The 27,465-nt window shown below is 43.4% G+C and overlaps 1 protein-coding gene across 3 annotated transcripts in view; it reads right to left on the reverse strand.

The window, feature by feature from the left end:
• The window catches only part of LOC306932648 (uncharacterized protein), a 33,693-nt gene extending 7,816 nt beyond the window's left edge, over positions 1 to 25,877 (reverse strand). For 2 of the 3 annotated variants that reach the window (XR_013791136.1, XM_079514535.1), the window contains exons 1-8: positions 25,792 to 25,877; positions 16,864 to 16,980; positions 14,585 to 14,667; positions 12,992 to 13,074; positions 12,531 to 12,741; positions 11,121 to 11,239; positions 9,786 to 9,897; positions 9,250 to 9,451 (exon numbers count right to left, since the gene is read on the reverse strand). Coding sequence is in view for 2 of the 3 variants with exons in the window: in XM_079514535.1 (XP_079370661.1) it covers positions 9,250 to 9,451; positions 9,786 to 9,897; positions 11,121 to 11,239; positions 12,531 to 12,741; positions 12,992 to 13,074; positions 14,585 to 14,667; positions 16,864 to 16,949 (896 nt within the window). In the remaining variant the exon portion in view is untranslated. Of the gene's footprint in view, positions 1 to 9,249; positions 9,452 to 9,785; positions 9,898 to 11,120; positions 11,240 to 12,530; positions 12,742 to 12,991; positions 13,075 to 14,584; positions 14,668 to 16,863; positions 16,981 to 20,475; positions 20,558 to 25,791 lie in introns of those variants that run through there. The other variant, XM_079514536.1, reaches the window with a different exon arrangement.
• Positions 25,878 to 27,465: the final 1,588 nt, after the last annotated feature.

Here is a 27,465-nt window from a genome sequence, read left to right on the forward strand (position 1 = left end):
TCAAACCGGGCCGCCGTCCCGGACGCGCTCCCGGTGGTCTCGTGCCCAGGTGGGGGTCCGCGGGGGTCCGCGGGGTATGCATACACACACACGCGCGCACGCCGCACACACACGCGTGTGTATAGAGGGAGGGCGGGGGGTCTCAAGGTTCGGGGACCCCTGTCTCGTGCCCAGGTGGGGGTCCGCGGGGGTCCGCGGGGTATGCACACACACGCACGCGCGCACGCCGCACACACACGCGTGTGTATAGAGGGAGGGCGGGGGGTCTCAAGGTTCGGGGACCCCTGTCTCGTGCCCAGGTGGGGGTCCGCGGGGGTCCGCGGGGTATCTCGGCCGTCCCTGGGCCGTTTCGTACGGGGTGAATCTCGTTCGAACCGGGCCGCCGTCCCGGACGCGCTCCCGGTGGTCTCGTGCCCAGGTGGGGGTCCGCGGGGGTCCGCGGGGTATGCACACACACGCACGCGCGCACGCCACACACACACGCGTGTGTATAGAGGGAGGGCGGGGGTCTCAAGGTTCGGGGACCCCTGTCTCGTGCCCAGGTGGGGGTCCGCGGGGGTCCGCGGGGTATGCACACACACGCACGCGCGCACGCCGCACACACACGCGTGTGTATAGAGGGAGGGCGGGGGGTCTCAAGGTTCGGGGACCCCCAGGGACCCCCCAGGGACCCCCACATGGTAACTCTCTCATTTCTCTACCATTTTGGACGGGGGTGGGTTCGTTGGAATCGTGTCACCCCCCTGGGGGAGTTTTTGGGGGTCTCAAGGTTCGGGGACCCCTAGGGACCCCCAGGGACCCCCCAGGGACCCCCACATGGTAACTCTCTCATGTCTCTACCATTTTGGACGGGGGTGGGTTCGTTGGAATCGTGTCGCCCCCCTGGGTGCGTTTTTGGGGGTCTCAAGGTTCGGGGACCCCTAGGGACCCCCAGGGACCCCCCAGGGACCCCCACATGGTAACTCTTTCATTTCACAACCGTTTTGGACGGTGGTGGGTTCGTTGGAATCGTGTCACCCCGCTGGGGGCGTTTTTGGGGGTCTCAAGGTTCGGGGACCCCTAGGGACCCCCAGGGACCCCCACATATTTTTAAATATATAAATAAATATGAACACAATTTTGCCTTGACAATTAGTCTAAATTATCTTTGAGAGGATTTGATTTTTAAAATGTTGTTAAACAAAGAAAATGCATCATGATTAAATAACTGACATTCTATGAACTTTAAAATCGTCACCTTATTAAACTAATGGCCTAAGTCATTTTTTGCCGAAAATGAGTTTTTGGCCTAAATCAACTCCTGGTGATGCTGGCCACCTCTGGTAAAATCGCCTAAGCCCTAACGTAAAAGGCCTCCCTGTTACACCCTATTAAAAAAATGGCCTATGTCAAGACTGAGACTTAGGCCATTTTATTTTGCCTAAGTCATAATCAAAACCGCCTTCTTCCACCTCAGGAATATTGCCCGCCTCCGGCCCTCTCTGTCTTTCCCTGCTGCCGAAACCCTCATCCACGCATTCATCACATCCCGGATCGACTACTGCAACAGTATACTCAATGGCACCACCTCCAAAATCCTCAACAAACTACAACACGTACAAAACTCCGCTGCCCGCCTGCTCACCAGTACACGCTCCAGAGACCACATTACACCCGTCCTCCACGACCTACACTGGCTTCCCGTCAAACAAAGAATTCACTACAAAATCCTGCTCACCACCTACAAAGCTCTCAATAACCTGGCTCCCCCCTACCTCTCCGATCTTCTCGAACCATATGTCCCCCTCCGCTCCCTCAGGTCCAGTGAAGCCAACCTCCTGAAGGTCCGCAAGGCCAAGCACCGCACCTGGGGGGACAGGGCCTTCTCTGTTTCGGCCCCCAACCTCTGGAATGAACTCCCCAACCATCTCAGAGCTGCTCCCTCTCTCCTCTCATTCAAAACCTCACTCAAAACCCACCTCTTCAGGATAGCTTTCCCCAGCTGAGGTCTGGATAGGATGTCCCCCCCTTCCCTCGTTTATCCTTTTATCTTTTTAACCCTGTACTGCTATGTTATGTTTTGCTTTGTTTTTTTTAGTTTTTTTCTTATTAAAGTCTGTTCCTAGTGTTCCTATGTAAAGCGCTTTGGGTATTTAGAAAAGCGCTATATAAATTTGAGCTATTATTATTATTATTATTATAATAAAATGTGACTTAGGCCATTTTAACACACCTTTCAAAATGGGACTGAATGGGAGTGAATGGGAGTGAATGGGAGGTACTGTTACTATGGGACTGATACTATGGGAGTGAATGGGAGGTACTGTTACTATGGGACTGATACTATGGGAGTGAATGGGAGTGAATGGGAGGTACTGTACTATGGGACTGATACTATGGGAGTGAATGGGAGGTACTGTACTATGGGACTGATACTATGGGAGTGAATGGGAGGTACTGTTACTATGGGACTGATACTATGGGAGTGAATGGGACTGAATGGGAGTGAAATTAAATGAAATGAAATGAAATCTATATTTACCCAGGGTATCTGGGCTAAGCTCAAGAACTTGTTTCCAGCCAGGCCCTGCTCATAGAACACATTTCATCGTAGTGGTTGATGCCTTGTTCAAGGGCATTTCAGCGGTGGTAATTTTAACGTGTCGGACGGCTGGTTCGAACTGGGAACCTTCCGGTATCTAGACCGCGCCGCTATCCGTTCGGCCACCGCTGCCACAATGAGAGTGAATGGGAATGAATGGGAGGTACTGTTACTATGGGACTGATAGAATGGGACTGAATGGGAGTGAATGGGAGTGAATGGGAGGTACTATACTATGGGACTGATACTATGGGAGTGAATGGGAGTGAATGGGAGGTACTGTTACTATGGGACTGATACTATGGGAGTGAATGGGAGTGAATGGGAGGTACTGTTACTATGGGACTGATACTATGGGAGTGAATGGGAGGTACTGTTACTATGGGACTGATACTATGGGAGTGAATGGGAGTGAATGGGAGGTACTGTTACTATGGGACTGATACTGGGAGTGAATGGGACTGAATGGGAGGTAGTTACTATGGGACTGATACTATGGGAGTGAATGGGAGTGAATGGGAGGTACTGTTACTATGGGACTGATACTATGGGAGTGAATGGGACTGAATGGGAGTGAATGGGAGGTACTGTTACTATGGGACTGTTACTATGGGAGTGAATGGGAGGTACTGTTACTATGGGACTGATACTATGGGAGTGAATGGGGGGTACTGTTACTATGGGACTGATATAATGGGACTGAATGGGAGTGAATGGTAGGTACTGTACTATGGGACTGATACTATGGGAGTGAATGGGAGTGAATGGGACTGAATGGGAGTGAATGGGAATTCATGGGAGTGAATGAGAGTGAATGGGAATGAATGGGAGGTACTGTTACTATGGGACTGATACTATGGGAGTGAATAGGAGTGAATGGGAGGTACTGTACTATGGGACTGATACTATGGGAGTGAATGGGACTGAATGGGAGTGAATGGGAGGTACTGTTACTATGGGACTGATACTATGGGAGTGAATGGGGGGTACTGTTACTATGGGACTGATATAATGGGACTGAATGGGAGTGAATGGTAGGTACTGTACTATGGGACTGATACTATGGGAGTGAATGGGAGTGAATGGGAATTCATGGGAGTGAATGAGAGTGAATGGGAATGAATGGGAGGTACTGTTACTATGGGACTGATACTATGGGAGTGAATAGGAGTGAATGGGAGGTACTGTACTATGGGACTGATACTATGGGAGTGAATGGGAGTGAATGGGAGTGAATGGGAGGTACTGTACTATGGGACTGATACTATGGGAGTGAATGGGAGTGAATGGGAGGTACTGTTACTATGGGAGTGAATGGGACTGAATGGGAGTGAATGGGAGGTACTGTTACTATGGGACTGATACTATGGGAGTGAATGGGGGGTACTGTTACTATGGGACTGAATGGGAGGTACTGTTACTATGGGACTGATACTATGGGAGTGAATGGGGGGTACTGTTACTATGGGACTGAATGGGAGTGAATTGGAGGTACTGTTACTATGGGAGTGAATGGGAGTGAACTGGACTGAATGGGAGTGAATGGGAGTGAACTGGACTGAATGGGAGTGAATGGGAGTGAATGGTAGGTACTGTTACTATGGGACTGTCACTCCCATTCATCCCATTCACTCCCATTCAGTCCCATTCACTCCCATATTATCAGTCCCATAGTAACAGTACCTCCCATTCATCCTTTTCACTCCCATTCACTCCCATTCAGTCCCATTCACTCCCATTCAGTCCAGTTCACTCCCATTCACTCCCATTCAGTCCCATTCACTCCCATAGTATCAGTCCCATAGTAACAGTACCTCCCATTCATCCCATTCACTTCCATTCACTCCCATAGTATCAGTTCCATAGTAACAGTACCTCCCATTCACTCCCATAGTATCAGTCCCATAGTAACAGTACCTCCCATTCAGTCCCATTCCCTCCCATTCACTCCCATAGTATCAGTCCCATAGTAACAGTACCTCTCATTCAGTCCCATTCACTCCCATTCAGTCTCATTCACTCCCATTCACTCCCATTCACTCCTCTTCAGTATCAAATGTCTTTGTGCTCTGATATTATTTTAAACACTCTGTGGCTGACCGTAAACTATGGTCTATTAAAAATAATTGGAATAAAAACATTTTGCCTAAGTCACTTACTGCAGTAAGTAATTTGGCCCAAATAAGGTTTATAATTGCCTAAGATAAAATGGCATGTTCAGATATTGGCCTAAGTCATTTTATCCTTACATGTTACATGATTGACATACAACTTTATTTGTCAATAGTCATATTTTTTCATATTTTTTGGAATTGAAATAATTAAGAAATATAATATATTCTACATTTGGCACAGTTTTTTGTGGTTCCTGAAAACCTTGAAAAAATGACTTAGGCAAATAGTTTAATAAGGTGACGAAATGTTGAATGTCCATCCTCAAAATACCTTGAGAACCAGTTTGACCGGTTTGTCAGATCCATCGAACTCAGTGCACTTGATTTAGGGGGGGGGTAGCCAAAATCCTGGCTGTCCTAGTGCAATTCTTCTAGGACTTGTAGATCGGCTATTTTGTAAACCTTCTAGGGGCTATATCTCCATGGGGAAATGATATTAGAAGCCCATCTTTGGATATGTTATAGAGCTCGTCGAGATGAACAATCTGAGGCGAAATCGAACTGTATAATTAGCCAACTAAGGGCCAATTAAGGCACTTCTGGTTGTCGGATTGAGATATAACCTACATATTCTGATTCAGGTTTAGTGGGGGTAGAAGGAGTTTTGGAGCAAACTGACTAAAATTCGAGAAAATATGATTTTTTTTTAAACTTTCAAACAGCAATTTGACCCATTTTAAGTCTTCTAGACAGTTAAAACTAACACCATTAGATTTCCCTTACTTGACATAGGGGGGGGAAGTGTATTTAGAGGAATCCTTAAAAAATTTGATTTTTAGTGGCCTCCAACGCGTTAAAATCAATTAAAAATCCAAAATGTGTCCGTTTGTTTTGAGCAGGCAAATTTGTTCTTCTTCTCATCCAGCTGAATCCAATGAACTTGGTCCTGAGTCTCTACGACACTTCTAACTATCAATGGTCACGCCCGTGACCTTTGTATGGCGTTGAGGCCCTTTAAGGCTATAATCGACAGGGAATAACCAATTTTTCTAAAACAAAGGGTGTTTATCCATGTCTGAAGCACAGGGAATCCAATGGAATTGGTTTCAAGTCTCTACGACACTTCTAAATATTTTAGATATTTTTTTAGACACGTTTTTTGGACCCCACAAACACAAATATATATATTTTTTTTTTACAAAAACGACTTAGTCTGACTCACTTTTTCACGCTGGATTTAATGGAATTGGTCCCGTTGAAAAATAATGTTTTGTTATTTTTCTAGCCTCTCTAAGGCCTCTAAGTCAAAAACCATTGGATATTAGGGGCCCATCTTTTAGTATGTTATATAGCTTGTCAGGACGAACAATCTGATATGTGTTTCTCCACACACGGTCATGTGGTTCAGAAAACTAGGGTTGGGACTTTGATGCGTGATAGCTCCTCCCACAAAGGTCGAAAATGGGCGTGCTTTACATCCACGCATAGCTATCCATGAGACGAACGCGCCAATATGTGTCTCCCCGCGCACGGACGTGTGGTTCTCAAAATTAGGGTTAGCATTTTACCATTCAATACACTGTACGGTTTATCATGTCTATATGGCTTGTGGATTACAGGTCAGAGTTGGCGAACTCTTGCTACGGGTGTCGCACGAGAATGTCGGACCTATCGGAGCGTAGATCTTGGAGAGCTGTACGCGCCCATGTGAATTACTTGGCTGACGAACCTATCGTTCCCGAGCTATCGCGCGTTGAAAACTAACCCTAACGCTAGCCAGTTAAGAGAACCGTAAGTCTGTGTGCTGGGAAACACATATCAGCGTGTTCAGCTTGTCGTGCTGAGTCCGAAAATGGTCTCACTTTTTCCCAGACGTGTTTCGAGGGCAAGAGACCGATAGGAGGCGTTTACACCCACTTCCTGACATCGTAGAGAGATAAGACCACCACCGTTGGAATCGGGTCGAAATATTGTGACACTTTTACAAAACCTTGGTGCCATTTTTGACCACTTTCCTGGGATCGGACAGTCTCAACATTATGATATCTGGATTCAGCGTCGAAAAGTAAGTCTAGATAAGTACATGCTCATTTTTATACTATGTGTTTCCCCTTCCGTCTGCTATTTCACCACTTTCTAGACGTCGCACAGCAACAGGATGCAGCGTCAAAAAGTGAGTCTACATAGGTACCTTGAGAACCCCAAAGACACCCCCAGGGGGCGACACGATTCCAACGAACCCACCCCCGTCCAAAATGGTAGAGAAATGAAAGAGTTACCATGTGGGGGTCCCTGGGGGGTCCCTGGGGGTCCCTGGGGGGTCCCTGGGGGTCCCTAGGGGTCCCCGAACCTTGAGACCCCCAAAAACTCCCCCAGGGGGGTGACACGATTCCAACGAACCCACCCCCGTCCAAAATGGTAGAGAAATGAGAGAGTTACCATGTGGGGGTCCCTGGGGGGTCCCTGGGGGTCCCTAGGGGTCCCCGAACCTTGAGACCCCCAAAAACTCCCCCAGGGGGGTGACACGATTCCAACGAACCCACCCCCGTCCAAAATGGTAGAGAAATGAGAGAGTTACCATGTGGGGGTCCCTGGGGGTCCCTAGGGGTCCCCGAACCTTGAGACCCCCAAAAACTCCCCCAGGGGGGTGACACGATTCCAACGAACCCACCCCCGTCCAAAATGGTAGAGAAATGAGAGAGTTACCATGTGGGGGTCCCTGGGGGGTCCCTGGGGGGTCCCTGGGGGTCCCTAGGAGTCCCCGAACCTTGAGACCCCCAAAAACTCCCCCAGGGGGGTGACACGATTCCAACGAACCCACCCCCGTACAAAATGGTTGAGAAATGAAAGAGATACCCCGCGGACCCCCGCGGACCCCCACCTGGGCACGAGACCACCGGGAGCGCGTCCGGGACGGCGGCCCGGTTCGAACGAGATTCACCCCGTACGAAACGGCCCAGGGACGGCCGAGATATCCCGCGGACCCCCACCTGGGCACGAGACAGGGGTCCCCGAACCTTGAGACCCCCCGCCCTCCCTCTATACACACGCGTGTGTGTGCGGCGTGCGCGCGTGCGTGTGTGTGCATACCCCGCGGACCCCCGTGGACCCCCGCGGACCCCCACCTGGGCACTCTGGGTTTGATTGCTCAAGCCTGAATGGGCAAGACACGCCCCCTCATTAACATACCGTCAGTGAAATACGGCATGAAATAAATGTTTAAATAAATGTTTAAATAAATGTTTAAATAATTAAATAATTAAATGTTTAAATAAATAATTAAATGCTTAAATAAATAATTAAATAAATAAATACGTAAATAAATAAGGAAATAAATACATAAATAAATAATTAAATGTTTAAATAAGTAATTAAATGTTTAAATAAATAATTAAATAAATAAATACGTAAATAAATAAGGAAATAAATACATAAATAAATAATTAAATGTTTAAATAAATAATTAAATGTTTAAATAAATAATTAAATAAATAAATACGTAAATAAATAAGGAAATAAATACATAAATAAATAATTAAATGTTTAAATAAATAATTAAATGTTTAAATAAATAATTAAATAAATAAATACGTAAATAAATAAGGAAATAAATAATTAAATAAATATATAAATAAATAATTAAATACATAAATGGTCACATAAATGAATACATTTCAATATTTAATTGTATATTTCTTTGCACAATTATTTATTTATTTGAGCATTTCATGCTTTATAAATGCATTTATTTATTTATGTATTTATATCTAGATACGGCAGGAATGGCATTCCATAGGAGATATACCTGTCCACTTGTTGGGGCAGTATGAGCTCATCTATGTAGAGATATACCTGTCCACTTGTTGGGGCAGTATGAGCTCATCTATGTAGAGATATACCTGTCCACTTGTTGGGGCAGTATGAGCTCATCTATGTAGAGATATACCTGTCCACTTGTTGGGGCAGTATGAGCTCATCTATGTAGAGATATACCTGTCCACTTGTTGGGGCAGTATGAGCTCATCTATGTAGAGATATACCTGTCCACTTGTTGGGGCAGTATGAGCTCATCTATGACATTTCACAGAGATATACCTGTCCACTTGTTGGGGCAGTATGAGCTCATCTATGACATTTCACAGAGATATACCTGTCCACTTGTTGGGGCAGTATGAGCTCATCTATGACATTTCACAGAGATATACCTGTCCACTTGTTGGGGCAGTATGAGCTCATCTATGACATTTCACAGAGATATACCTGTCCACTTGTTGGGGCAGTATGAGCTCATCTATGACATTTCACAGAGATATACCTGTCCACTTGTTTGGGCAGTATGAGCTCATCTATGACATTTCACAGAGATATACCTGTCCACTTGTTGGGGCAGTATGAGCTCATCTATGACATTTCACAGAGATATACCTGTCCACTTGTTGGGGCAGTATGAGCTCATCTATGACATTTCACAGAGATATACCTGTCCACTTGTTGGGGCAGTATGAGCTCATCTATGTCGTTCACAGCAGGGTATGACATTTCACAGAGATATACCTGTCCACTTGTTGGGGCAGTATGAGCTCATCTATGTCGTGCAGCGCGATGTACTGTGTCTGGTACATGTATCTGTAGACGCAGTCATTCAGAGCAGGGACTTGGCCGTAGTAATGCATCTGACCAGGACCCAGTTCAGGGCGCCAGCTCGCAGACATCTTCAGATGACTGGCCATGGACCACGGAATCACCTCCACCAGACCTTGGAGGGATCAAAGAATTGCATTATTGTCAACCCATTCTGGGCGGGAACCCCTTTTGGTGTTTTAATTTAAAGCATTATGTTCTACTTTAGCTATTGAAAAATAGCAGATCTACAAGCTCATAGCGCGGCACTGAGTGCCACGCTATGAACTTGTAGGTCTGCTATTTTTGAAAAATCGTGAAAATGCACACGCACGCACACACACACACACACACACACACACACACACACACACACACACACACACACACACACACACACACACACACACACACACACACACACACACACACACACACACACACACACACACACACACACAATCATCTACCTGTGTGTGTGTAGTAGTCCAGAATCCTCTGTATATCTGCGCTACAGTTGGTCTTGTAGATGACCACTCTGGTCACCCCCAGTAACCTGTACATCTCCATGCTCTGGACCAGCTGAAAGAAAGGGTCACCACACAAGGTATACGGTCTGTAAATGACTCACAAGTAATGTTTCTCAAACCACAACTTTGACTACAGGCTATAGGCTAGTGTATTAACCCTAGAACACTAAACCATCAGACCTGAGTATATTTCACCCGATATTATATGGAATATAAATTCTTGTTCTCTCTCTCTCTCTCTCTCTCTCTCCCTGTCTTCCTCATGGAGAACAGGCGCCCAGGGCCTAATGACCTGCGGGCTCATTAGGCAACACAGCCACACACACATGGACGCATGCACGCACACATACACACATACACATGGAGAGATGGAGAGATGGAGGAGAGACAGTGGTTGGACAGCAGTGTGTAATGCGATTACAGACAATCATAGCTCAAGCACTAGAAAAGAAGAAATATATAAATGAGCAGCTTTGCAGATGTATTCACAATATTTAATCTATATGTAATCCTTTAAGAAGTATATAATATATTAATGAAGAAGAACCAGCCTAAATTTAAAGGCTATTTTTAAGAAACCAGTTTTCCATTTTTGTGTTTTTTTACGTGTTTTTTATTTGTGAACATTTAATACTTTTTTTCTATAATGCCTTTTTTGCTGTGCTGAGCTAAATAAATAAAGTCTATTATCTTCAGTTTGGATCATTTCTCTAAGTTGTTAAAAAATTAAAAAAATTGAATAAAAGGGTCCGAAAAAGGAGCTGAGTTGGTGCCTCGGTGAGTAACGGAAAGGCACGGCGACACACACTACTGATTTTATACACACCTCATATTTATCACAGGAAATTAAGTCGTGATTACACGCTTGGTTCAAATCTTATGCTCTGAGTGCATTCTTAAGCATTGAGATAGTCCGGGAGACAATTCCCAAAATTGATAGTGGGAGTTCTAGGAGCAGGTGTAGTTATTATTATCTTGCCTATTTAACAGATTGGTTTGAGACATTGCTAATTAGAAGTCCATATTAGGACAAAGTAAGTAAAGATATATCAATCAGCCCTTCACTAAATCCCACCCCAAAAAGTGATTGTCCAATGCCAATCCAAATAGTTTAGCAACGGTTGCTATGCAGGTCAAGCTTTCTTCGCTGCTAACGTGCCTATTGGAGGGAACTGGTGAACTCAATACTGCCGCAATCTGGCGAAGTCAGGTTATATTTGGGCATGCCTGACAAAGATATGGGATATGCGAGGTGACGCAAGACCGGTAGCCTACCTGCAGTGCATTGGTGAAGTTAAACATGGTAGAGAGGCAAACTGTAAAGTTGTGAGGAAAGGAGTCGCTTCTCATCTGCTGGTTCAACACATCCAGAAACACTGGCTGCTGCTCCTCACCTTACAGACAAAAACAAGACACACAACCATCTGTAGTATATGGTCGAAAAAGCAGTGGTTCCCAAACATTTTAGCTCGAGACCAAAAAGAGAATTTTGATATCTCTCCAGAACCCAAACTAGTGACGTGTCACACGCATTAGGTCTTAACTCTTAAAAGTCCTTAAATTGTCACTTCACTGTAACCTGGGGACCCCCTGAAAATCAGGTGTCGACCCACACAGGTTGAGATTTGAGAAACACTGCATTGGTCCACCTGAACTTTGATACTGATCAAGCAGCTTCCGGATTCAGACGCACACATACACTGTACACTCTGAAAACATAATCGAAAATACGTGAATTATATACAAATGGAGTATATAACTCAGTATATAACTGGAGTATATAACTCAGCCACGGCCCAGCCGGTTGGACCACTCAGCTGGTAATCCAGCCTGACAGTGTGCCGCATGCTCGAGTCCCGAGCCTGTCGGCCCCTGCCGCATGCCCTCCCATCTCTCTCCCCCCTTCCTGTCCAATTACTGTACCCTATCAATACGGCAAAGAACGCCAAAACATATCTTTAAAATGTCACGGTTGTCACAGAAAACAATTATTATAATAATCCACTCACCGAAGTATGTACGGATTTTCTTTTTGCTATAGTAACGCGTCAATTGTCCTGTTTCACAGCATCATTTAAAGGTCAATTTTGAATAAATAATATTTAATACAATTGCATTTTTTTACTGAATAAAGGGTTTGCGGGTATGTGTTACATTTGAAAATATGTAACTTTCACCGGCCAAAATGTTTTGGATGTTACCATCATTATCCTTTCAAAGGTTCATTCTAAAAACTGATGAAGTAAAGTGCTCTGTCTCCTCTATGGAGCGTCGCAGACGACGACAGGCCCAGGAAATAATTCCTCATTCATTTTCCCCATAGACATTTCAAAAAGTATTTATTTAAAGATCTGTAAACAAAGCCAACTCGGATCGTGACAAATCATGACAACATTTTTTTGGGCTGAACAATTAATTACAAAGAAGAAAAACAACAACAAAAAGTGTTGTAACCTGCCCATTTTTCTTTCTTTCTAATTATTTGTTTGGCCCAAAATATTGTGTTTGTTGTCATGATTTGTCACAAACCCAGTTGGCTTTGTTCGAGGCTTACAGATCTTTAAATAAATACTTTTTGAAATGTCTACGGGGGAAAATGAATGGGGAATTATTTCCTGTGCCTGTCGTCGTCATGAAAGGGACGCTCTATACTCCCTGCATCCAACCATTAATTTCATGTAGTACCATCTGTGCCAATAGAAGTTACAGCGACATGAGAGGGCACCCCACAATCCCAAGGGTGGCGGCACAGGATATCCACTGTTCCGTACTCAAAGCCGAAGTGGTCTGAGTGAATCCAGCTGTCGCCCACGGAGGTGCGGCACTCTCCTTGGCATGAGAGGACGCAGCGATAGGCCACTGCTTCTGTCCGCAGTGCTACAGCAATGACACGGACCTTAGAGGATGAGGGAGACAGGATTGCATGTGCCATGAATGCCACGAGAATACAAGCTTTCATCCCAGCTAAACGTTAAACCAGCTTTTGCAGCCTTGATGCAATCTAGATTCTAGATAGAGATGATTGACCTGCACACTGAAGGCACACTGCAGATTCAGTTAGCAGGTATTTGGAAGATTCATAATAGTATATTTTCATTACAAAAAAAGTATCAGATATAAATATTGATCTGCATATAAGTGCAAACCTTTTTTCTGAATGTTCGGTGCTCCATGTATGCCGAGAGCAGCAGTGTATGCGTCCCATTGACCGCAACTACTGTAGGGGCACCTTCTCTTCATGTGGATGCAGGCATTGAACAGCAGAGGGAAGGGAACATGAATGACATTATTTCTATTAGTCTAATGATATGATAATATATAGTACTTTATTGTCAGTTTGCACTGAAATTTGTCTTGCGACCCAGCGGCCTTGTAGGCTATGAAACACACATTGCAACACATATACACAGTCTAATCTTATAGAGATTAGACTGTGTATATAGAGAGTATGCAGTGATTTTCCCATCAGGACACGCCCCCCTCATCTAGACTGAGTGGCAAAACATTGAGCAGCATGGAGTGTTGGAGTTTGGAAGCGCTCGTTGGAAATCACTCAACCGTCCTGCGTACCACCTGTTTCTAAATGTCTCAGGCTTGTTTGGTCAAACCACGTGACTTCCATTGGAAAAGCATTGAGGCGGCCATAAAACACGGACAGCACAGAGCATGTTCGTCTGATATGTGTGTACGAAGCCACATAATACAGGAGGCAGCATGTTGTGTTATTGAAAACAAGCACTTCCAAACTCTGACACTTAGAATAATCAATCAAAATAATCAAATGCAGGGCATTTCTTGACAGAAAGTAGCTCATAGGATTTGGATTTTTATGAAACAAAAACTTTGCAGATAGAAAGAGGATAATTCAAGCTTTTCGTACAGCTGCAATGTTGGTGAGTTTAACATTGTTTAATGCAATCAGACAGGACTTTTCTGTTTGGATGAATGGGCTGTCAAGGCCAGAAAGTGTTTTTTTGCCACTCAGTGGGCGTTCCCGCATAACTTCCAGGTACGATGATGTCATGCGCATACCCTCTATAGTCTATAGAGTGTGTGGCAATTCATCTTTTTGCAAACTTTTTCATTCTCAGACATACAGATGTGCCGCAATATTGGCGGGAAAAATATCCATGATTAATGTCAGATTTGCGTAAGCCACTCTTTATCTCTGCCCCTGCACACTGTATCATGTAGAAATGCAATGCATGCATTGCAGCTACATAGCTGCAATGCATGCTACACCGCCTTGGCTATAGGCAATATGCAGCCTGGCAGAGAGATGTTCGGTCCGCGGAGCGCCCCTTTCTAGTTAGTTAGTGATATTAAAGGGATATTTCACTTTAAAAAAAACATAATTTCATCGTCTACTCAGGCTTATGTGAACACCCCAGTTTTTAAGTTGCTCGATTCAGTATTTAGATATTTGATATTCATTTTAGCTGCCCCGGCCCCCTCCCATTGTAACTTTAAACTCCATTTTTAACCATGATTCATCGAAAATACCCGTCCATTTTTCTGGTGACTCATAGTGTCCTTTGGTGTGTTTTTTTGTTTTTTGAAAATGAAAAAAGTTGGAGAAAAAAAATCGAACAAACCCCATTTTGTTATTTAAGTAAGTATGTCTCTGATCATGAATTAATTCAATGAATTGCTACGCACTGCCAAGAGCAGAACAAATAAAGGGCTGTTATACCCAGGGCTGTAGGGTGACCTATCAAACATAGAAACAAGGACATCACCTGGTTGTGGTGGAGGAGGTTCTGGAGGTAACTTGCACTTAAATCTGTAGTTCTGGCTCCACATTTCGGCCATTCCATCAGGGCTACAGTAGGTCCAATGAGAACATATCTGAATTCATTCCATTCTCTCTTTACGGCATGGCCCAAGGCCAAGCTATCTAAAACAGGCCTTGTCCCAAGACCAATCACAGATCTTGCCACAGAACAGTGGCGTATGCAGGGATGACATTTTGGGTATAGACAAAAATAAAGGCAAAGGTTAAAATAAAGATTTATTTTGTCCACAAAAAAAAACGTTATGGACAAAAGAAACAACACTTCAAAACTGAAAGACGGTAATCATTGTTTGTATTTTTAAAAAGCACAGTATAGGCCTACATATGCAGCATTACAGATAAGGCGAACATGACGTCCTGCACAAATTAGTGTCTCGTTTCAACATTGCGATTGGAAGTAAGGACACTTAATTTCCGTAAATTGAGTGGCAACAAAGCGTTCTCAGGCTGTACTAACTTCATTGACGTCCCACTTTTAAGACGACTTTGTGGTTGCACAATCAGAAACACTAAACAGGTTTTTCTCCTGCCAGGTGATGGTCCATGTATTTGCATTCCTATGCATTCCTATGGGTGAGACTCACTAATTTCTCGGGTTTGGTGTTTTTCCTCATGTTTTTCAAAAGGAGTTAGGGAGGAAGCTGAAGCCTGCCTTGCCGCCTCTGTTGTAAATACGCCTCTGCCACAGAACAATTGATATTAATTCATCAATTTCTCAGACATGTTAATTATACCGTACTCTGTATGCGTATAGCCCCTTATCAGCCTTATGCAAAGACCTTTCCATGAGTTTCCAAACAACCCTTGTACATCACACTGCTGAGAACACAATACCCACCCCTATATATCCAGTTTAAGTCAGTGCACTGATGTCTCGCATTGACAGGTTTTGAGTAGGCCTATCGCCCTGACTTAAAAACAAAACAAAAAGTAATTTTATTTTTTAATTACTCGATTAAATGAAATTAAAGAAAGACGAGGTCCCTCGTTTTGGCACAGGCGGGTCGCGGAGAGAAGAACCAGAAAAAAAATACTTCTTCAGTCTCCAGGTACAAAGTGGGCACTGGGTGTGTTTTACACCTCTTCACGTTGTAATAGAAGGATGACAATACTATACTATTCTTATTCATGATTATAGTCACAGCTTCTATGAGCGTTCCACTGAAGAAGGACATTTGCCTTGTCTCTGCAGGTCTATTTAGATATCACAGTATTCACCTGTTAGTTCAGTCTGTCAGCTATATAGGAACTACCGTATTGTCCTGAATATAAGACGACTCTCATTATAAGACGACCCCCATTTTTCAAGAATCATTTTTGTGGAAAAATAACATTGAATGTCAAATTGTCTATTCCCCAATTATAACACGGCCCTGTTTTTTTTTAGGATATTTCCATTGGAGAAATATTATATTTCTATATTATATTATATTCAGGCCAATAGGGTATTTCTAAATAGTTCCATGTTTGACTCTTAATTGTTTGTCTATAAAGGAGACACATGTATGAATCTCAGGATAATAATAATAATAAATCAATAAACCAGTGGAGCTGAGTTTTCTACCAGTGTTGCGGACTCTATTTCTTCCTCTTGCAACACAAGATAGGGCCATATGGGCCCATTATGTCTTATTGTTTATACAGTTTTATTCTTTTCCCTTTTGAACCAATAACAAAATACAAATAGCCTAATTTAATTGAGAATATAATTGTCACATTAGAATATATAAACCTATGCAAAAATATAATTTCAACTGATTTATTGCAATTATGCAATACTGTAATTTGCATAGTGCACAACGGTCAGACCAGTTGTGTGACATATGTGACCAGATTTGACTGAGAGCCTGCCATCGCGCAAATTCCAGCTTTTCACCAGAGGAGAAAAACGTTTTTTCCTTAATGAGTTAATATCACAGGCAGACTCTTCACATACTAGAGCATGTCTGGAATAAGTGTCAGAGCTGAAATTGACATGTAAATATGAAATAAATGCTTAAACTAGGTGCTAGGTGTAATGTTAGAGACCACAGAAGTGAACCTTTCAAGTCTGTTTTCTCAACTTGTTGTTTTCTGCAAGACATTACTCTATAAGCCGCATCTTCAAAACTGGTGGGTCAAACTCAACAACCAATATCTCTATTTGAAGCTATTTGAAGCTACTCCCTGCTTTCATATGATATGACAAAACGAAAATTCAAAATTTAGTCACATATAGCCTACCTGTATGCCCAAAGCAGCAGTGCGAGAGAGAGAAGGGGGATGACAGGACTCAGGCACATGAGCCGCTTCAGTTTCCTCAGCGCCATGACTGCTTCCCGCGGCAGCTAGCTGTCCCACCTATACATGCAGATGGAGATTTGATCAGAACAGTGGTATACTCAGAAAGATGTTTTCATGTCAGAACCAACCAAAATGTACTGTGCGTGTAATTGGCCATGCGGGAAACGGAATCCAAAGGAAAGTAGGCACATCTCTAAAAAAAAAAACGTTCAGGTGCTGAACAAAAAGACATGTACAGGAGAAGGAGAAGTATAGTCCGCACACTGTTTTAGCTCCGCACACTGTCGTAGCTCTCACAGGAATTGTATTCAATTCAAAAATAACTTCGTCAGGTATGAGGACAACAACAAAGTATAGGCGTGTTATATAGATAGGGGCAAGTTCAACAATGCACTTTAGGCAATGTTTTAGGTGTGTCAAATTCCATACTGTGTCTATCATGCTTGGACATTGACATGCCCATATATGGCTCTGGACACCGTAGAGTTATAATCTAGAGAATGGACTGCCCCGCCCCCACCTATTTATTTCATTGAAGTTGCTCACCCAGGGCATGAAGCACCAGGATCCAAGGAAGTACCCTCTTTCTTACACATAATCATTCGAGCACCAAACAGGCACGTGCAGAGAGGCAGTGGCTGAAATCCCATAAGAGGGCACTTTTGGCCCAAAATTGCGAAAATGACAGATCTACAAGCTCACAACGTGTCGCGCTGCGACGCATTCTTTCGCCATAGTAAATGCTGCATTCGTGGTCTGGAGAGGGCAGTTGTTTTACAGACGGGTAAAAGGGCAGGGGCCTATAGCCCCCTTTGATATCTATGTGTGCACATCCCTGGCACCAAATAAAATAGTCGATCTACAAGTGTCAGAAGGAAGAGTTTGAAGATTTGCTATTTTTTTGTTGAGTCGGATTGCCATACCCGTGAGGTCCAACAATAAAAATGTATTGCAAACAAAGAACACCCTACCTACTGATGTGAATTTACTGTAATAGTTCTCTGTTCGAATGGTAAACATTGCGCAAATAAACGGAGACAGAAACTGTTGTCAAACTATCAATGTGGGATACAATTTATTCCCAGCGAGACATACCATTACAGAAATACATGGAAAACTCACATGTTATTTGGAGATAGCCCAACAAGTCTGAATCCAAAATGACGAGGGGTAAAAATAACCCTGACTAACAGAAATTGACTGCTTAAATACAAAGTTGGTTTGAAAAAGGACACTTCTGAAACGATGTCCATGATGTGGACAGATACAGTCAGTCCACCTCAGTCTACTATAGAGCAGTGCTACTCAACCCCTGCAGCCCCTGCTTATTGTCTCCACCAGGCCGAAGGCATGGGGAGAGAGTATGTTTTGCACTCCGTCCGTCCGTGTGTCCGTGTGTCCGTCCGTCCGTCCGTCCGTCCGTCTGTGACCAGCTAATCTCCGGCACCGTTAACCCGGTCGATGCCAAATTTACTGACGGAGAATTTCCATCTTACTCCTGTGTTTGCTATGTAGCACTCACTGAAGTTAAGTGGACATTTAGTAACCAATTATATTCACTAGATTTACTATTCTTTTCATATAACGATATTGTTGTTCATTGTACCATTATTTTAATCTTTTCTCTTGGTTCTCTTCTCTTCTGGGAAACCGAGAAGTCAGGGTCCAACACACAGATAACGATGCATTCTCGCTGACTCCCACTCAACTCTCTCACCGTTGTCTCACTTGTCTGTCTGTTTCTCCCTTTCCTCAGTACATCTCTCCTCCTCTCTCTCCCTCCCTTCCTCTCTCTCTCTCTCTCTCTCTTTTAATACTTGTGTATTAGCCTTTTCATATGGTTGTTGCTTGAAGATCCTGCCTGCATGAGCACATCTGTCAACTACAGTTTTTCACGATTGTTAACACACAAAAATCGAAAACTTGGCACAATTTGCACAACATCACACTCCCTTATCTGCATTAGACTCTGACTTTCCTTCTTTACACTCTGATGTCAATTACACATTACCTTGTTGTCCAAACACTACACACAATGTTCAGTTGTTGCACACACTTCTCACATAAAATCTCAAAGCATCAACCTACAACACACAAATAGTCAAATCTCTAAACATTCAGATCTGGTGAGCTATTTGCAATCAGGACTGCAGCATAAAAGGGACTTGAGAGCCTCCGTTTTGTTGGGTGAACAACGGAGAACCTTGAAGAGATCGACAACCAGATAAGGAGAGGGGTGAAGAGATCGACAACCAGATAAGGAGAGGGGTAAGAGTGAGAGGAGGACGAGGAGGAGGTAGAGGAGTGGGTGGACAGAGAGAAGGAGGAGGAGGAGGAGGAGGAGGAGGACAAGGAGAAGGAAGAGGAAGAAGAAAGGAGAATGGTCACATCTAATGAGATTTGGGCAACTGTGGTTGACCATGTGCTCAATCATGGTTTGACCATGAGCCAGAGGGTCCAACCCAATCTCAGCCACTACACATGCAGTTGCTGGCATCATTAGAGCATTTTTCTGTTCTATTCCTTCCACTTTAATTATTCTCCTTTCCTGAATCCTATTGAGATAACCTAATGTTATTCAAGAAATTCCTTGCATGCTGGAGTTTGGGAGTGCTCGTTGAATATCACTCAACGGCCCTTCGTACCACCTGTTTTGAAGGTTGCTTTACTGATAACGAGCTCTTCCAAACTCTGACTTAGAAAATAATCATCTGCAAGGAATTTCTTGACAGGAAGTAGCTCATAACATGTCTATTTGTATTAAACAAAAACTTTAAAGATTGAAAGAGGTTAATTCCAGCTTTCCCTACAGCTGCAATGTTGGTGATTTTGATATTGTTTAATATAATTAGAGAGGACTTTTCTGTTTGGATGAATGGGCTGTCTATGGGAAGTATCACCTAGGTATCACCCGGTATCACCTTGCTGGCAAGATGGCTGCGGTCTGAATATGGCCAATACCATTGGCTATGCAAGCAGGTGTGTAACTGATAACAATTTTGAAAATGGAAACAGGTGCTCCCAATCTGATTAACCGGAGGCAAACCTACACCCACACTCAACACACAGACATAGATAGATAGGCCTACCAAGTCAAACTGAATTTGTACTATTTTTTGCTTGCGGCAAGCCCACATTGTTTCTTCAGGAACAATATTTTTGTAGTTCTAAATATTTATATGGAAAAATAAATGGCTGATTTTTAAGTGGGCCCAGAAGACCACGCCCACTGGCCTGTTACAAGCGAACAGCTGAGCCAATCTTTTGGGGGCCTAAACCCATAGATAGAGTATTAAAAGGATAGACTGAACCGGAGTGATAGCTTTTTCGATTTGGGCACCAAAAGTTGGTGCCCAAAATGTGGAAGTGCAAACGGGCGCTCAATGTTAAAGCCCAGCTGCACTGGGGTTTCACTAGGGCCCAGTGATTCAACGTTGGAGAGCTGCACTGGGGGCTTAAGTTACCCATAGACCAATTATTTATTTACAAACATTGGGACTGGGCGCACAGGTGACAGGTTTCATGTAATCAATTCCCAACAGATCTCCAAACCTGTTGTTTTGGGGAGCGCTGGTTTCAGTCCATTCAACCTCCTCTTGTGAGTTGGCTAGTGATGAGATGCACCCTAGGAGACATTTATACTTCAAAGCCCAACAGTATTGCGCACAGAGAACAGCTGATATACAAGCTCACATCGCATCGCAGATGCGACTGTTGTGAGCGTAGAGGTCTGCGTGCGCGACACCATCGCGGGACGAAGCATAAATTATACTTGATGGACTGCAGGTGCGCTTCCGTGTTCATGAGCGCACCTCCCGTTCTTATGACAGCGACTAGAGGTGTGGTTTTGAGGACAACTGTTTTGAATTGCTATTATTGTTCAAACACAACAGAAACCAAGGATTATATATTTCAAGGGCGAGAGATCACAATAAAAATCCTAATCATTCTTCCTCCACACTGGGAGAAAATCAGCATCTGAAAGTTTGATGGGGCATTTTTTACATGTGAGTGCAGTTAGAACTTTTCCATTGCATCTTATGAGAGGTGGTGTTCTTCTGCTGCCTTTATGCGCGCGTCTGATAAGGCGTCTTGACAAAGCAAAGCAAAGCAAAGTTACTATATTTACCCAGGGTTGAGGGAAGTAGGGGTGCTGGAGGGGCTGGAGCACCTCCTGTTTATTATTAGCTACTACTAATGAGACAAGACATCAGTTAAATGAGTTTGGGAACAGACGGCATGACACAAAAGACATATTATATGCAGTGATAGTGAATAAAGGGAACTTGGCGGCAAACCACAAATCATTTGACTAGAACTTTCCAGCAAACAGAGAACTGAGAACAAGAAATAAAGAACTGAAATCTCAGCCATATGTATATGTACCATACCATACTGGATAGAGCTCTCTCATCATTATTCTACTGTAATTATTTGTCTCATCAGCAAGAACTGAACAGTGATGGTGAAGAAAGAGAACTTGGAAAGACGTTTGCGGACAAACCACAAATCATTTGACTAGAACTTTCCAGCAAACAGAGAACTGAGAACAAGAAATAAAGAACTGAAATCTCAGCCATATGTATTTGTGTACATGGAAGAATTTCAACCATTTTGCCTTATCAAGTCAGGTGCAATCATCAGTATGTTAATCATAAATAATGTTTTTATTATTGTTAGATTTTTTTCATAATTATAGCCTACACATTTGAATTAGTGGTCTATAATAAGATGAAAAGGCAAGGGCTAAATAGATGTCATGCCCACAATGAGACTGTTGGGCCCTTCTGTTCTTCTTGAATTAGCCCCCCTTTAAAATGTGTAGCACACAGGCATAGTCACTATGGCACATTATGAGGCCATTTGTATACATTTAGGGCTAGCTATTTGGGTTTCTGGTAAAATTATTGACCATTTATTTTGTATGTCCGTGACAAAAATCCAGCGTAGCGTTAGTTCACTGCGGCACGGGAGGCAGATGGTTATTATAGTATATAGGAAAGTAAAAGCCACTTTTCCGTGTGAAAATGCACAAATGTGCGTGCACGAGGTGTGTGCACGCGCATTTTGCGGAACGCTTACACGTGCGCACCCCCTCCTAAACGTTCAGCACCTCCTACTGTAAATACCTTCCCGCGGCCCTGAGGGTAACTGGACTAAGCATCAGATACTTGTTTACAGCCAGGCCCTGCTCATACGGGCGCCCACGCACCTCCTTCTGCCCGCCTTGGAGACAACATGGAGATAAACGGAGAAACGAATCCATTTGTCTGAGTTGAGCCGTGATTTATGCGTCGTACGCCCGAAAAACATCCGATCTACAAGCTTGCTATGTTCGCATCCTCGCCGTGCTGTGAGGGTTGTAAGATAAATTGAATTGTGCATTACATATCTGTTACCAACACTCCCCCCCCCTACAACAATATGTTAGAGCTGTCACCTTAAAAAAGCTTTGGGTCCTGCCTGGTTGCACTAAGTTGACTACTGGTATCAATCAAAGCCCTTTCTGTCATATTAATTGCTGGGCGCACACTACACAATAAGCCGACGCTGCAATCAGTCACTATGTAGTTAGCCTGTAAGCCTAATCATTAGTGTGTATAAACATAATTATTCATCGAGCCCCCTATACTAGGATGAAGTATACGGGATAATGCATACTATTTGTACTATTTGCCAAAAGAACGCAGGTTGTTGAGGGTTCTCGTCAACTCTGAAGGTACACGTGCACAGACTAATATAGTAAGAGAGTGACTAGCGTTGACTCCCATTGTAACAATGGAATGCGGAAGTGCTCATTCTAACTCAATGGGATAGTTCCAATGTTTGGAACTATAGCCTATAGGCACCCGCTTTGCGGCGAGATCAAAGCGTGTCGCTACTCTCCTACTCTACACTCTGCACGTGCATACATACAGTAAGGGGCAGGAAACTGAGTGAAGAGGATATCTGCAGCTGGGTCACTGTTAGAGCACATATACAGTAAGGGGCAGGAAACTGAGTGAAGAGGATATCTGCAGCTGGGTCACTGTTAGAGCACATACCTGTATACAGTAAGGGGCAGGAAACTGAGTGAAGAGGATATCTGCAGCTAGGTCACTGTTAGAGCACATGGCCTACATACACGGTTGCTGTCGGGCAGAAACCTTGTATATCTCCATGTTTTTTGTGTTTGTTTTTTCGTAAATTAATCCCCAACTTGCTCATACTAAAGCATCACACAAAAGTGTCAACGGTAGCAGGTCTGCAACTAAGCTCGAAACTTCTGAGCTTGTCAATCTGCAACTTTTGCTATCTTTGAATTTGAATCCTGAAAATAACAGTATGTATGTGTTGGAAAGAAGAAATGTGCTTTAGGTTTAGCAACCTGGTTAATTCTGCCTCTCAGCAACTTAATTATTATTAATGAATTATTTGACACAGATGGAAATGACATAAAGTAGGGTGTACTGTAGGGCAGTGGATCTATCAAATTGATATCCGGGGACCCCCAAGGATTATTATTATTACCAGTAAGACGCCTTAATTAAGGGCACTTCAGCGGTGGTAATTTTAACGTGCCGGTCCGGGGATACGAACTGGCGACCTTCCGGTATCAAGACCGCTCCGCAAACCGTTCGGCCACCGCTGCCCTAAGGTCAAGGATGGCAGAAGACAGATTTTGCAGGCTGTCTGGTCTTTTCTCATGTACCTGTTGGCTGCTGTCATCAGTGATGATAATGATTATTATGATTATGATGATGACGAGAGTGAAGAGGATGTGGTGGACCCTAGCTAACCACTTTACAACTGTAAACATTGAAATCTACCAGAAGCTGTGAAAATGCAGGGAAAATGTCACAATGACAGTTTATGAAACGAGACGCTTTTCCTATCTTTCTACTTATGTCTTCACAGTTTAATGTCACCATGGGCTTACAACATATAAACCAAGTAACATTTTGCAAGCTATATAATTCTACAACTGATAACAGTGGACAACATCGAGTTTAACCACTTCACCACTTTTCAACCTATCTTCATATAATAGGTCCTCACTAATAATCATGATAAAATGGCACGATTTCTTTCTACTCCGTCTGTGTTTCGAAACCGTCCTCCAGTGACATCATCATTAGGCAGATTGTTTTTTTAAACAAGATTTCTTTTACAAAAATGTTTAGATTTTCATTATCGTGAGAACGATGGCTTCCATTTTTGCATTGCAACTTTTCAGGACTAGAAAGCCTGCAATTTCTATTAGCTTGGATTCCCCGTCGATGATGTCACTGGAGGACGGTTTCTGAACTGCTCACAGCCCTCCTATGACTCGAGTAGATTTTTGAGTGGTGTAAACCACTCCTACAACTGGCTTTTGTGTGCAGAAAAAAATGAGCATGGTTGCTATGTTCAAAATAATTTCTGACGTAATTAAATCACACCCGGGTGAACTGGATGACCGTAGCAACCATGCTCATTTTCTCTGCACAAAAAAAGCCAGTTGTGAAATCACATCCAGGTGTGATTTCATTACGTCAGATCAGAGCTGATCAGGCTATATAATACCTTACCTTATATAATACCTCACATCGGACAAAAACTCCAGCTGAATCAACTTCATGGTCACAAATCATCACATCAGAAGACGAGTCTACCTAGCCAAAGATCTTTAACGTCAGACATTACGTCAGACCACAGCTGATCATGCTATATAAAACCTTACACCACTCAGTTCACACGGGTGTGATTTTTTTTAATGATTATTAGTGAGGACCTGTCCTATTATATGAAGATAGGTTGAAAAGTGGTGAAGTGGTCATTTAAAAACATTGGAAAACAAGAACATCAAAGCATAGGAAAACACAGCCAAATGGTTCCAAAATGGTTCCACGAGGCACACCTGTGTGCTATGAGACAAGTCCAGGCCGGTGGGCCTTGAGATGTTGTCACATGCAACCACACATTCAGGACTATTATTATTCTCAACCCATTTTGACCTGAGATCAGATTCAAAAAATGTCTTCTACATCCTGACAGTTTTCTGAAAAAGCTATGTTTCTATGTCAGTCGTTCTTCAATTTTTCAAAAATAGCAGACCTACAAGCTCGTAGCGCGCCACTCGGTGGCGCGCTATGAGCTTGTAGATCTGCTATTTTTCAATAGCTAAAGCATAACATAATGCTAACACCAAAAGGGGTTCCCGCCCAAAATGGGTTAATATATTAACCCATATATCTATATATATCTCTGCTGTTAACCACCTTACTCCCAAATGTTAATTTTTCAGGAATTGAAAAATATAAATGTTTCGGGAAATGAAGAAAACCTTCCTATATCTGTACTGAAGTCAATTGAGGATGTAGACTGAGAGTCTGAGGAAGAGCATTACGCTCGAAATGTCAGTCAATTTTTTGTGCAAACAAAAGGCACTTCACGAGCTTCGGAGCCCACAGTGTGCGAGTACCTTCTTTTCTTTATCTCATATAATATCTATGTGATATGTATCTATTTGTAATATATATGCAACACCTGAGCCAGTGAGCCATAGTATTAATGTAAGTACGTGTACAGTGAATGTAAAGTATTCCTTGTTCGTAAAAATAAACAACTACACTACAGTATATGTTCAGGTTCACTGCATATTGACATTAAACTGATAAGATGTGGTCAATCAATTATAATGTTATAGAGTTTGTTTGCATCATATGGGACAAATTCAGAGACAAATAAAATAATAAAGCAAACAAAAAAAAGGTCATGCAGACATTTTGTTGAATTGCATGATCTATTCCTACAAGCACTATCTGTAGGTATAGGCTAAACAATATAGGGGTAGAGTAAAGTCAAATAAGCAAGACAGTAAGTAGGAAACTAACTGAATTCACTTACATTGCTTTTCAATGCTGCTCCATCTCCTTGGCTTTCTCAAAGAAGGTGTAAGTCATAAGAAGGAGTTGTAGCCGCGGGGCTACAACGCCCTCATATACCGTGTTAACCGCACATATGAACAGAGATGAAGGTTGGGTTGAGCTGAGGGGAGTTTGATGAAATAATCAAATGACCCTCTAGGAACTGCCTGCCTATTGCTGCCCTCTGGTGCGTACTGGGTCACACACACACACGCACACGCGTGCGCGTGCACACACACACACACACACACACACACACACACACACACACACACACACACACACACACATGTGGAATCTTTCCATTAAACAGGTCCGTGGATTATAACCTTATTTTCCTTTAGCATGAAATGAGTCGTGATTTCCCAGGCAAAGTCCTTCTTTTATTCAATCAAGGCATATCCCATAGTTACATCAAGTTACAAGCAAGTCATCTTTACATAGCACATTCAGGCCAGGCCAAGCCTGTCCTCTCCGTTCTCTCACCCCAACCAATCTCCCACCTCTTCTGTGTCCCATCTCTTTATACCAATATAACATGCAGTGGGTGTCACCTTTGTGTGTGTGTGTGTGTGTGTGTGTGTGTGTGTGTGTGTGTGTGTGTGTGTGTGTGTGTGTGTGTGTGTGTGTGTGTGTGTGTGTGTGTGTGTGTGTGTGTGTGTGTGTGTGTGTGTGTGTGTGTGTGTGTGTGTGTGTGTGTGTGTGTGTGTGTGTAAGCTAAGTCAAAGACCCCCACCTGTGACAGGCACTATAATAAAATGCTCCTGTAAAGCATCCTGAGTAATAAAAGATGTTGAAACAGACCCCAAAGATAGCCTAGGTATTTTTACAGCTGCCGTAAGCCACGGCCTGTGGTCACAGACCCTACCTACAGATAGCCTTTAGACCTTTAGTTCTAGTGGGTCACTTTGGTGAGACACTGGATCATGGATCAGGGAGAAATGGCTTGCAGAAGTTAAAGTTATATGTACAATTGTGACTAACCATGTAATTATGCATATGCTATGATTCATAATACACCACACACACACACACTGTCAGAGGGAGATAGAGGGAGGGAAAGGGAGATAGGTCTGTCTGTCTGTGTGATGATATTAAAGGTTATATGCAGGGGAAGTCGGGCAGTGTTTCTCCTGTGTATTTGTGTAGTCTGCGTGTGTGTGCGCGCGCGCGCCTGTGTGTGCAGGCTCGCGTGCGTGTGTGTCGTGGTGTGAGTGGGTGATTGTAACAGGGGGAGTCCCAGGAACAGACGCAGCGTCGCCGGATTGGTGCACAGAGGACGACGCCAAGTTTAAAAGGCTGTCAGAGAGCCGGTGACAGCGAACCCGTGCCTTCCTGACTCCCAACCCGTCCGCTCCGTTGTTAGCAGTAGCCATTTGTTAGCAAAGCAAAGCAAAGTTACTATATTTACCCAGGGTATCTGGGCTAAGCTCAAGAACTTGTTTCCAGCCAGGCCCTGCTCATAGAACATTTCATGGTAGTGGTTCAATGCCTTGCTCAAGGGCACTTCAGTGGTGGTAATTTTAACGTGTCGGACCGCTGATTCGAACTGGCGACCTTCCGGTATCAAGACCGCTCCGCAATCCATTCGGCCACCGCTGCATGTGAAGCTGAACAGATATGTAGTCAAATACAACATTGCCGCACTTGATCC

Source organism: Electrona antarctica (assembly GCF_951216825.1).
Source record: "Electrona antarctica genome assembly, chromosome: 11".
Lineage (NCBI taxonomy): Eukaryota > Metazoa > Chordata > Actinopteri > Myctophiformes > Myctophidae > Electrona > Electrona antarctica.